The sequence below is a fragment of the Misgurnus anguillicaudatus genome, chromosome 16 (assembly GCF_027580225.2).
Source record: "Misgurnus anguillicaudatus chromosome 16, ASM2758022v2, whole genome shotgun sequence".
Taxonomy (NCBI): domain Eukaryota; kingdom Metazoa; phylum Chordata; class Actinopteri; order Cypriniformes; family Cobitidae; genus Misgurnus; species Misgurnus anguillicaudatus.
The window spans coordinates 4,114,614-4,127,453 of NC_073352.2; the positions used below are offsets into that span (position 1 = coordinate 4,114,614).

General features: G+C 39.0%; 1 protein-coding gene across 1 annotated transcript in view; it reads right to left on the bottom strand.

Annotated features, from left to right (window-relative positions):
• Positions 1-1,162: 1,162 nt before the first annotated feature.
• The window catches only part of abcb7 (ATP-binding cassette, sub-family B (MDR/TAP), member 7), a 43,227-nt gene continuing 31,549 nt past the window's right edge, over positions 1,163-12,840 (bottom strand). Inside the window, exons 15-16 of the mRNA XM_055178227.2 lie at positions 11,275-11,382; positions 1,163-1,922 (exon numbers count right to left, since the gene is read on the bottom strand). Of these exons, the coding sequence (XP_055034202.2) occupies positions 1,707-1,922; positions 11,275-11,382 (324 nt within the window). The 3' untranslated portion in view covers positions 1,163-1,706. The remainder of the gene's footprint in view (positions 1,923-11,274; positions 11,383-12,840) is intronic.

The following is a 12,840-nucleotide window of genomic DNA, read 5'->3' on the forward strand; positions in this document are numbered from 1 at the left end:
AGTCTATTTTAGTTGCCTCAAAATAGCAACGCGCCAACAATGCGCCTGAACACACCTTGTTTTCAGACCAGAACGCCCATGGGCGCAAAAGGGGGCGCAAATGCATTTGCTATTTAAACAACGCGGCGCTAAACATGAAAATTATTGTTGCACAGGGTGGAAAACAGCAAATGACACTTGCGTCGCGCATTGCGCCGGATGTAAGATAGAGCCCTCAATCTTTCATATTTAAAAAGTTTTTGTGCTGCTGCGCATTCATGTGTGTGGTAAGCAAACCCGCGGTGTCGCCCCGTTTATAGGCACATATTTCTAACGCGGTCATTAAATAACAAAAAACATATTGCGCCGTAGAGACTAGGTTTTTGTTGGTGAATGGCGTAGTCTATTTTAGTTGCCTCAAGACCAGAACGCCCATGGGCGCAAAAGGGGGCGCAAATCCATTTGCTATTTAAACAACGTGACGCTAAACATGAAAATGATAATTGCGCAGGGTAGAAACTAGCAAAAGACACTTGCGTCAACGCATCGCGCCGGGTGTAAGATAGAGCCCTAAAACTCAATTGTCTTTTCACTGCACTAAATGGCAGTGCTGTGGTGGGATAGTGCAGATTAAGGGGTGGTATTATTATAATAAGAGCTCCTTCTGACATCATAAGGAGCGCCAAATTTCAAGACCTATTTTTTCATGTGCTTGTAGAGAATGGTTTACCAAAACTAAGTTACTGGGTTGATCTTTCTCACATTTACTAGGTTGATAGAAGCACTGGGGACCCAATCATAGCACTTGATGGAAAGTCAGATTTTCATGCCATGGCCCCTTTAAAATGTTATCATATGACATAAAATCATCATGTGATATAACTAACCATGACATGGGTTATGTGTTGTTATGTGTCTGGGTTTTTGCTGTAATGCAGCCAATGGGTTCCTACACCACATCCTATTATTTAGTTATAAAACACTTTAATTCAGCCACAATTAAGTACTTTTAAGACAAAGTAATTTTTTATTTCAGCTTTACACACTTTTCTCTCACAACTTCTCTCACAACACTTGATAACATCTTTCCACTGCACATTTAGTGTCCAGATTTAACTATTTTAATATGGAATGGCTAAAAGTGCTGCACGATCCAAACAAAGCTTTATACTTTATACATCAGTCAGACAAAAATGGTCTCAAGTTTATTAAGGTCACAGACAGCCAATGAAGTTCATTTCTATAGGCTCAACGATGTCTCTGATTTGATTTGCTGTATCAAACTCAAATCTTAAAATATGTGGCATCCAGAATATTTTCCAAAACGCTCCAGACATATTGAATACATTTTAACAGACAAAATATCTATGTAACAATATAAGAATTATGCTCCTGTGCACTTCCCAGTCCAAAATAGTTTATTAGTAATATGTACATACCTATAATAAAAACAGCTAATGAGAGTTCCTGATTATGCAGACGAATAATTTAAAAAAAGGTTTGAATCACCCTGATAACAAAAAATAAATGTATGGGCCCATGATGCTGTGATAAAATGTCATAGGCCCAATACGCACCGTGAGATCATCCGTTACAGATTATTAAAGATTAAATCATATTCTTGACCCGCCGCTGTCACAACTAATGAACACGGGGCAAATTTCTGTCACCCGGCAATGAACGCGAGTCACTGTGAAGCAGCAGGGGTTTGAGGATATGAAAGGCCGTCAGCACGAGCAGTTCCCGCAACCCTTCACGTTGTTCATGATCTCCTCCTGCAGTTTCTTCCTCTCTTCCTCTTTCTGTGATCTTCGCTCAGGTATTTGCTCAGTCTTGCTGTTGTTATTCAGGATTTTGCTGTTCTGTGTGTTCCACAGGTCGGCGTACAGGCTGCCCGGTGTGCTGAGGAGAGTTTGGTGATCGCCACGTTCGGCCACCTTCCCCTGTGTCACAGGACAAGAAGAGGAGAGGACAGAGATGTTAGAGGTGAAAGGCAAAAAATCTGTGCAAAACTGTTTATTAGACATCACTTGAAAAAAACTAAAAGAATGAACAGAAATAAACACATATTTAGTAGTACTTCTGCTTGTTTTTGTTTGTTCACTTAACTCCTTCCCTGCCACTAACAAGTTATCTCATCAATTAAGAGAAAACATTTGCATAAGAAAACATGTTCCTGATCAATTTTTCTGCAATACTGCGATTATCTATTAGATTATCCACTTACCCAATTTATAAAAAAATTATGCCAAAACGTTATTTACTAATTTTAAACTCTGTGTATGTTTTGATAATCGTGCTGAATCTGATCTCTAACAAAATTCCTTCACAAAAATGCAATTATTTCTAGCTTGGTCCAACCAGACTCTCGTACATTCATTTCATTTGTACAGAGTCTGGCCACGCTCCACTGCAAAGCGTTACTTCCGTTAAGGAGGGTCCTCTGTTGAAGTTTAAAACTATTGGATCTGCCCAGAGTCACTCAGGATCTGCCATAGGCAATCGCTGATGTGTGGTCGTGATGTATATCATGCGCCGAAACCAGACAAAAACAACAAGTCCGAATAATCAGACCAACAAAACTTTGCAAACATTGTTCTTTCTCCGACTTTAACTTCTGTATATTCGGCAGTTTTGCAACAACGGACCGAATAGCTTTTCTCACGTCTTTCTCCGCTGCCATTACTGAACTACAACTCAAACTGACGCACGACCTCAACGTCATTGTTCTTAGCCACCCCCATCTGTTCGCTGATTGGACCTGCAAATTTTTGCTGGAGAAAACAAAACTCTACACAGCAGTCCCAGACATAGTGAAATGAAAATTAAAGGATTAGTCCATTTTCTTAAAAGAAAAATCCAGACAATTTACTCACCACCATGTCATCCAAAATGTTGATGTCTTTCTTTGCTCGGTCGAGAGGAAATTGTGTTTTTTGGGGAAAACATTGCAGGATTTTTCTAGTTTTGATGGACTTTGGTGGAGCCCAACATTTAATACTTAACTCAACACTAAACAATTCCAAACGAGGCATAAGTGTCTTATCTAGCGAAACGATTGTCATTTTTGACAATAGAATTAACAAATGTACACTTTTAAAGCACAACTTCTCGTCATGTAGATCTGGTCATGATGCGCCAGCTGACCCCACGCAATACGTCAAGAGGTCACAGAGAACGAACACGAAACTCCGCCCCAGTGTTTACAAGTGTGTTGAAAGAGGACCGTTCCTACATTGTTGTATGTCAACTGATACTAATTAATGTCTTTGTGTCAGTTTATTGCTTAAAATGGTCCGCAAATGTGTGTTTTATATATCTAACACGTGACCTCCCTACGTCACTACGCATTTATGTTAGGTTGCGCTGGACCGGAACTAGACAAAAAATTGTCGTTTAAAAGTGCGTATTTTTTATTTTTTTTTGTCAAAAATGACAATCGTTTTGCTAGATAAGACCCTTATGCCTCGTTTGGGATCGTTTATAGTCCTTTGAAACTCTGTTGAAAAAAACTGTTACGTGTTGAATTAAGTATTAAATGTTGGGTTCTATTAAAGTCCATTAAAATGAGAAAAATCCTGCAATGTTTTCCTCAAAAAACATAATTTCTTCTTGACTGAACAAAGAAAGACATCAACATTTTGGATGACATGGTGGTGAGTAAATTATCTGGATTTTTCTTTAAAGAAAATGGACTAATCCTTTAAACAGAAGCACGTAGGAGGGCGGAGCCAGGCTAAATTATTTCAGCTTCTTGCTAAAAAAATTTATTTAAAAAAACAAACACTCACATTTAAGAGTATATAAGCAAAGAAAAAATATAGATGAAGGATGAAACGTTTTTCCCATATTGTTTGTTTGAAAGCAGGGGGTATTTTCTTTCATTTGATATATTTGTATGTTTATATATTTTTAGAAGAAAAAAAATCACAAAACAATGCTGGCGGGCAACTTAAAAAAAAAAGGCTGGCAGGGAATTAGTTAAAAAGTCAAGATCACATCAACTTTACATCAGTTCATCACTGCTGTTAACCAATCTTAATTTTTGGATATCCCTTAAATGTCATTCACATCTTGGTGTATTTAAATATATCAGTAATATCATGTATACCTTTGATTTTCAAACATCATGTCAATAGTTGCAAGTCTGAATATGCAAAACGAGATTTAAAGGCTAAGAACTACAAGAGGAGAACGATTTTCATGAATAATATCATCTATGGCTAAGTGTTTGCTTCATGTAAACTGTGCTTTACAGAGAGTTACATCATTTACTTTTTTCTTATACTTGCGTGTACCATGTAAAGGTTACTGTGCTTACTAATTTCACATAGTCAAAATACAGGATCGTTTAAGATGTTGCACAAATAATTCATACTATTGCCATCTTTTTACAGTAAGTAGCAAAACTTTAAAACCGTGTGTGTTGGTCCTTTGTCTAACGCTAGATTTTTACTGTTCGATAAATAGGCTTAACATGTATTGAGCACAGTCATTTAAACTTAATGATACTAATAAAAAACAGACACAACAATGTGTAATATTAGCTTTTTTGTGATGCAGTGAGATGTTCAGATAGAAGAGCCTGATACCGTATGCATGCATGTTTTGCCTTGAGATGCTTCAGGAGGCCAGAGACTGTTTTGCTGGTGAATATCAAGACATCAATAAAAGAAGCAGGGCTTAAATGCAGAATAATGCTGCCTGCAGACAAACCCAGTGTGCATCTGCATCCAAATTGGAAGAAGCAGGCAAAACAAGAGATTTAGGGCTGTGAAGGGGCACTGAGAGCGAGAGAGAGAGAGAGAGAGAGAGAGAGAGAGAGAGAGAGAGAGAGAGAGAGAGAGAGAGAGCTAGGGCGTGTGTTTGCTCCAGAAAGGTCTAAGAGAACTGTAGATAACAGATGCAGCGGTGTAGGCGTACATGCACCGGGTCTTAAAAGACTGCCAGCAACAAAGCAAAGTATGAAATGAGCTTGCACGATGACAAGTGAATATATCTCCCGGCGGTTTTCTAGTTACTTGCATCAATTACTACCCTGCTTTGCCAAGCAAGACTCAAAGACCATAGTATTTTTAGCAGCTGTTGTCGTGTACGGCGTATGCTGCAATTACGATTTCTTTCTTTAAATACTGCCGGGCAAACGCAATAATATTTTCTTCTTTACTTGGAGGTGCAAGGCGAGGTTGATTTAAAGCAGTTTTCTATTCTCCTGACCTTCTGCTTCACAATGCTGTAAGCTGGCAGCAGCCGCGTCTTTCCATCACGTGCTTCACCTCCCAGCCGAATCCAGATTGAAAAGGTCTCCGCTCGTGGGAGATAAACAAAGGTGTCACCGAGTGCCGGGCAAAAGGTATTTCCACTGTTAATGAGCTAAAAACCCAACGCGTCTGCCCCCGCACGCCATCTTCTGACCTGAACGCAGCCGAAACCCCTCTGATCCTGCTGATGATGTTATGAGTGCATAACAAGACTCCAGCAACACGGAGGTCACATCCAAATTCACATATTCCCACACTATACTACACACTAAAAATGTGTACTTTACTGCGGATGAGAAAGAACTTTATCAAAATACTATTGATTAGGGATTGCACTGCTACTATGGTACACAATAAAAACTCTATTTAAAGCTATAGGAAAATTTAATCCGTCTATACAAGCACACAGTCAGCAAAACAAAAATCACCAAACTGAAAGACGTAACGAATGGTCTCAGAAAGCAAATCTGTGGTTAAAAGACGTCTAATAGCAGACCAAACACAGACATCTAGGCTAAAACTAAATGTGGGACGTTGTGGAAAATCTGATAGTCGTCTAACCCTAGACAAAATATAAATAAATTAAATGCATAAAAACAAACAGTTGTAAGCACTGTTGATTTTGCTTACATAATAGTATATCAGACATATCTCAAGATATTTTGCAAAAAAAACTCTATTCTGAACTATATCAGGTCTATAGTTATAGTTAGATATGACAGCTACTTCTAGTTGGGGTGAATGTTGGGTTCATTGAATTACAGAAAACTATTATTCATACAGAAAAATACAAGCAGTGTGAACATTAACCAAAATGTATTTTCTTTGTGTTTGATCAATGAATGTCAGTCATAGGGGTTTCTACAGTATATGTTAGTTGCTGTGCTATCACAATTCAAATGTATAATTTAAATGTAAATTTTAACTGGCATTGACCTATTTCTTTGGTATTGAAAAATGTAATGTTGGTAAAAGTAAGACTACTTCTATATGTTTATATTAAGTATTTCATTTTTGTATATAAATAGACCATATATCAATATCAATAAAATAAAAAGATTTTAAAACTATATGTTTTACAGCAGGGCTAGTCAACTGGCAGCCCGCGGGCCAAGTGTGGCCCTCCAATCATCTATATCCAGCCTGCCGGTCATCTTTGTCTGATTTAAAATCAGTGTGGTTTCTTGTACCTTTACTCTGTACATGACAAATGATGGCCGAAAAAAGGTAAAGAGAGTCGGAAAGAGGCTGCGCAGGGGGCCAACCATCTGTGGGTGCGTAATTATCAGATCTAATTTGTGCTTTGGATGCATTAACTCTTTCCCCGCCAGCGTTTTTAAAAAAAGTTGCCAGCCAGCGCCAGCGTTTTTCATGACCTTCACAAAAGTTTAATGCCCTCCAGAAAATGTTCTTCTTTAAATATAAAAACAAACAATATATTCTCTTGTAATCACCTCTCAAACATGGGTAGGTTTCTTCAAAAACACCCAATTTTGAGCAAAAAGCTGAGATAATAAAATTTTTGTGAAGGACTTTTGATAGAGATCAGATGCAGAGCGATCTTTAAAACATACACGGAGTTCTTTCTCTTTCACGTGAGGCGCTACTTCCGGGTTGTATAAGTTGCGAAAGTGCCACCTGGTGGATAATAGTGGTATTGCGAAAAGACGGAAAATCTCGTCATTGGCGGGGAACGTTTTGTCTTAATTGACGAGATAACTCGTCAATGGCGGTGAAAGAGTTAAAAAAATAAACTTCTGCGACACACCAACCAAAAGTGATGTATTTCAGTGTGTTCCAATCAAAACACTGTGTGAAAGGTGAAAACAATTAATGCTTTTTTGTAAAAATACGTAAAAATATATAAAAGGTAAAAATAGGGGTAAAAGTTTTGCCCGTAACATATTTACATTCAATTATGAGAAGGTTTCTTCAAAAATACCACATTTTGAGCAAAAAACTGAGATAATTGAGTTGTTGTGGATGGACTTTTGATAGAGATCAGATTCAGAGTGATCCTCGAAACATGGAGTTTGAACTGTTTGCCCTAAGGGAATACTTTCGGGTTTTATAAGTTGGGTAAGAGCGCAATCTGGTGGATAATAGCGGAAATACGGATTGCCGGAAAACTCGTCATTGGCGGGGAAAGAGCCAATATTAACTCTTTCCCTGCCAGCGTTTTTAAAAAAAGTTGCCAGCCAGCGCCAGCATTTTTCATGATTTTCACAAAAGTTTAATGCCTTCTAGAAAATGTTCTTCTTGAAATATATCAACAATACAATATATCTAATGAAAGAACAGACCCTCTGCTTTCAAACAACAACAAAACATTTCATCATACCTTCATTTGTTCTCATTTTATCTTCAAAAACACCTAATTTTGAGCAAAAGCTGATTTTTAAATAATTAAAATAATTACATTTTTGTGAAGGACTTTTGATAGAGATCAGATGCAGAACGATCTTTAAAACATACACAGAGTTCTTTCTCTTTCACGTGAGGCGTTACTTCTGGGTTGTAAAGGTTGCGCCACCTGGTGGATAATAGCTTTATTGCTAAAAGCCGGAAATTCTCGTCATTGGCAGGGAAGCGTTTTCTCTCAATTGACAAGCAACTCATCAATGGCGGGGAAAGAGTCAATATACGATGTGTCACTGGTATTGATATGAATGGGGGAGATTTCAGTGGTCAGAATGGCCGCTCTAGTCCCACCCCCCAGTAAATGAGAGCCAATCATCAATCAAAATCTTCTGGAAAAGTGGCTTTGCGCAAAATTGACAGGTCTAGTAGTCTGTCTTGTCTGGAGGCATTGCAAATATGGCGGCGAAGTGACTTATATAAATATAAACATCAATGAGGGGCCGGTCGTGCGCTTGGGTGCCGAATAACCCCATTTCACGTGGAGGTGTGCACGGCATTTTTTGTAACCGCACACACGGCTCCGCAGTCTCTTTGCTTCTAATTCAAGAGCAGCTTGTGAGAATACAGGCATCAGTTTACAAGCTCCTTTCACCAGCAGGCCAAGAAAAAACTATGCACAAGGTCACATGTGTAGAAACAGCAACGAGATATAGATGAGATGTTCAAATGATGTAAATGCTTTCTGTATCTAGTGTCAACACACACAGCGTCTGTCAATCTCTCCTCAGAATACATTTCATTCTCAATGACTATGTTTACATGTACACCAACAATGCAATTATTTCCAATAATCAGAGTAAGGACTTAATGGCAGTAAGATGTTAACATGACTGGAGCTATAATAACCTCTTCACTCCTGTTTACATGCAGTTTTTTATTTTTTGATTATTCGCTAATGATTGTGTTTATGCACACATAGCCCAATGCAGAGCACAAATGATCAACTCACATTCACGGTCCACTTTTTTAATTTAACTATGTTAAATGACAAACATTTTCTTATTCGGTGCCGTGATGAAGACAAAAATATTATGACAGTGCCTGTAAGAGTTTTATTTGCTGCTGTTGTGTTATTTGATCTGATTCTGGATGAAGACAGACTGCTGACAGCGAGTTGTGTTAACAGAGTTCAGGGAAAACTTACGACTGTCAAGTTTAAAATGTATTTGCGCTTAAAGGCGGAGTCCACGATGTTTGAAAAACGCTTTGGAAAAGGAGACGGGCCGACTACCAAAACACACTTATAGCCAATCAGCAGTAAGGAGCGTGTCTACTAGGGTTGTGCCGATAGACGATAGTATCGTGTATCGACGATCTTCAGACATATCGCCAATGGCAGGCTTTCATGGCGATAGTCATAACGATAGTTGGCGAATGGTTATTATTATTATCATCATAGTTTTATATTAACATCCACAATGAATGCTTTCCTCACATGAGGGTTTGTGGGCTTCACTTTACGTGGAGAGCTTGTAAAGAGAGAATTCCTTCTTGCACGTACCTGCACTTAATGCGCGCGTCTTGGTCTCCTTCTACCACTAAATCCAGCGCGCCGCGTCATGAGCAGCTGCGCTTCTCTCTGTCTCACGTGCACGCGCTCTCGCGTCTGTCCGAAGTCTAAACATAAACTAAAGTAGTAATCCTTATGTATTTGTTCAGTTTAATGCGTTTCATGCGAGCTGAGGCAAACTTTACTTTTTGTTTAAAATATGACCCGCTGCATATTAGCGCCTCTCTCTCACTCTTGCGTACGTGCAGAAAGCTGCGCTCTGTCCGAAGTCAGATCACTAGGTATTAATCCTGTTTATGATATGCATTTCAAGGAGTTGTAGCAACACGTCCCTTGTGTTTAATATATGATTGTGTTCAAAATATGATCGCGTTCCGCTGGACCGATGCGTTTAAAAAGGCACCTCATGAGAGCACCACTGCTTGACACGTGTAGCGTTCTGCATCACCACTAAACAAATGCATTGAATTGTTTGTATGTGCGCGAACGTGTGTGTGTGTGTGTGTGTGTGTGTGTGTGTGTGTGTGTGTGTGTGTGTGTGTGTGTGTGCGCGAACGCACTCGCAGATGCATGTTTTTACAGTTAAGTATTTATGGTTAGGGTTTTAATGACGTGCTCACATTAATGGCATCAGTTTTAAGAAGGTTGCGGTCATGACGGCGTTGCTCTTGTTTTTTTTTGTCCACCCATCAAGTGACTTGTTATAATGAGTAAAAAATTAACAAATAAAAAAATGAGTAAACTACTGCCCCGCCCCCCGATACTATCGTGTATCGCCGATCTCACAGGCTGACGATAGGACGATCTGAAAATAGGGCACATCGCCCAACACTAGTGTCTACTAACCGTCATCGTTGCCTGGGTTGCGTATGTGTGGGGCGGGTCTATCAACAGAAGGTCCAGATTCTATTGGAGTAGGGGCGTGTTTGTTTAGGTGATTTCAAATATCAACATTGGCTTTCAAACATCGTGGACTCCGCCTTTAAGGTGCGTGACTAAAACACATGCACACTTCAGTAAGTGCGGTATAAATGCTTTTTAAGTGTTAACATGGACGCATATTGCGATTAAAAACGGCGTACACCACCTTTAACACAATGCGTATTGCAAAAATCCCATTGTAATCGCATTATGAGGGGTTCCCACACCTTAGTTAACTTCAAATTCAAGGACCTTTTCAATGACTTTCCAGATCCAATACCCTCAAATTCAAGGACTAAATGTGGGGACACATTTCAAGTGAGAGCAAGGTTACATTGTGTTACCTTTTAAGATACATTGTTACAGTTCCCTTTAAGGGAACTCGCGCTGCGTCACTGCGGTGACACTTTGGGGACGCCTTCAGGGGTAAGTGCGTCTGAATGTGTATATCAAATTCAACCAATGATGAGGCTTAACGACAAAGACAGGGTGACGCGGGAGCCAGGAAGTATATCGCTATCTGAAATATTGCCAAAGACGGCGTTACAGGGACGCAGGAAGTATGGCAAGGGAGACGCAGCGTCTCGTTCCCTTCTCAGGGAACAACAGTTACATACATAACCCGAGACGTTTTCATGTGTCAAACACAACTATGCAAAAAAGCATTTTGGTATGAATCAACATTGACATACAGAAGATATAAGCATTTAAAGCGAACAGTTTAGCACGTGTGCTTAAAAGGCTAGAATTTTTTTTATCCTACACTACACAGGAAATAATGGATTTTTTTTCCAGAAAACTTTTTGCACAAAATAGATTCAAGCACTTTCAATAACCTGCATCTATGTATGTTTATTTTCAAAAACTTCCCAGGGCCTTGAATTTTTTCCCCAGATTTGCAAACTTTCAAGGACCCGTGGGAACCCTGAAATGTGGTCAATGTGACACTGCTCACATACCATTACATCACACAATAACGACTTTAAAACTATAATGACAAACAGGCCGAAGTAAAAATCACGGCAAGGGTCTGTGCCAATTTTACATCAATCTGCAATGTGTTGGACAAACAGGGAGAAGTTGGCTACCAAATGGGTTTATTAGACTATGGGAGCAGAGATGTGTATAAGATGACTCCTAAATCTGATTTCTGGATGTTTTACCAGCTGTAGGCAGGCTTACCTGATTTAATACAACAATCTCATCTGCATCCACGATGGTGGACAGCCGGTGAGCGATAAACACAGATGTTCTGTCCTTCACCATCTCCTTCATTGAACTCAGAATGTTCTGCAAAGAAAATAAGCATAAAATCACATTGTGTTTGAAGTGCTGTCTCTTTATCATCTTTATTCCACTGAATGGGTACTCCGGATTAAAAAAGCTTTGATAATGTCTTTTTTTCATAAAAGCATCCTTCTGCCTCGCAACAGTGATGGTTTCCCTGAAATAACAAGGGCTGATGTGACTGACAGGATTTATATGAAGACCCTTTTGACACAATAAGATGCATTAAAACACAGAGGAAAGCCGAAAGAGCAAACACCACCTTCCCTTTAATGAAGTATAAAGCCTTGTTCTCATGAAAATGAAAAGACTTTGTGTAAATATAAGAAAAAACGTACTCTCAATATTAATAGAAACCTACATTACAGACTCAGAGGAATTCACCTCAGAGATGCATGCTGGATAGTTCTTCAATGTTAAATGATTCAAAGACTAACAAGCCAAATACATTTAAGTTTTACACTCACCTAAAGGATTATTAGGAACATCATACAAATACTGTGTTTGACCCCCTTTCACCTTCAGAACTGTCTTAATTCTACGTGGCATTGATTCAACAAGGTGCTGAAAGCATTCTTTAGGAATGTTGGCCCATATTGATAAGATAGCATCTTGCAGTTGATGGAGATTTGTGGGATGCACATCCAGGGCACGAAGCTCCCGTTCCATCACATCCCAAAGATGCTCTATTGGGTTGAGATCTGGTGACTTTGGGGGCAATTTTAGTACAGTGAACTCAAGAGACCAATTTGAAATGATTCGAGCTTTGTGACATGGTGCATTATCCTGCTGGAAGTAGCCATCAGAGGATGAGTACATGGTGGTCATAAAGGGATGGACATGGTCAGAAACAATGATCAGGTAGACCATGGCATTTAAACGATGCCCAATTGGCACTAAGGGGCCTAAAATGTGCCAAGAAATCATCCCCCACACCATTACACCATTGCATTTATGAGAAATTAAACAGGTGTTCTTAATAATCCTTTAGGTGAGTGTATAAATCACACTGTCTGTCCGCCTAATGCACACAAACATGCCAAGAGCTTTCTCCAACTGCTAAGCTCGTATCTGATTTGCTGGCTTTATGCAACTTCCAGGTGTCAGGGTACATAATCATGATGATTTTGGTCACTATAACCATGATGTAAAATCACTATTTTTTTACATTTAACATTTTCACTGTGTTTATTTAGAGATGGGATAAAATACAATGCATTGATGCCACACATAAAATATTAATATCTTAATTCTCAATCCTATTTTAAAGGAAAACACCACAATATTTTTCAATATTTTACTATGTTTTTACCTCAACTTAGATTAATTAATATACACCTATCTTTTTTCAATGCGGCACTTTTAATCTTTGTACAGCGCTTCTTGAAAAAAATGTATTTTGTGCCACCATACTTACTCGTGTAGCTACTCATGTAACAGTCTTTAAATAGGGAAAACATG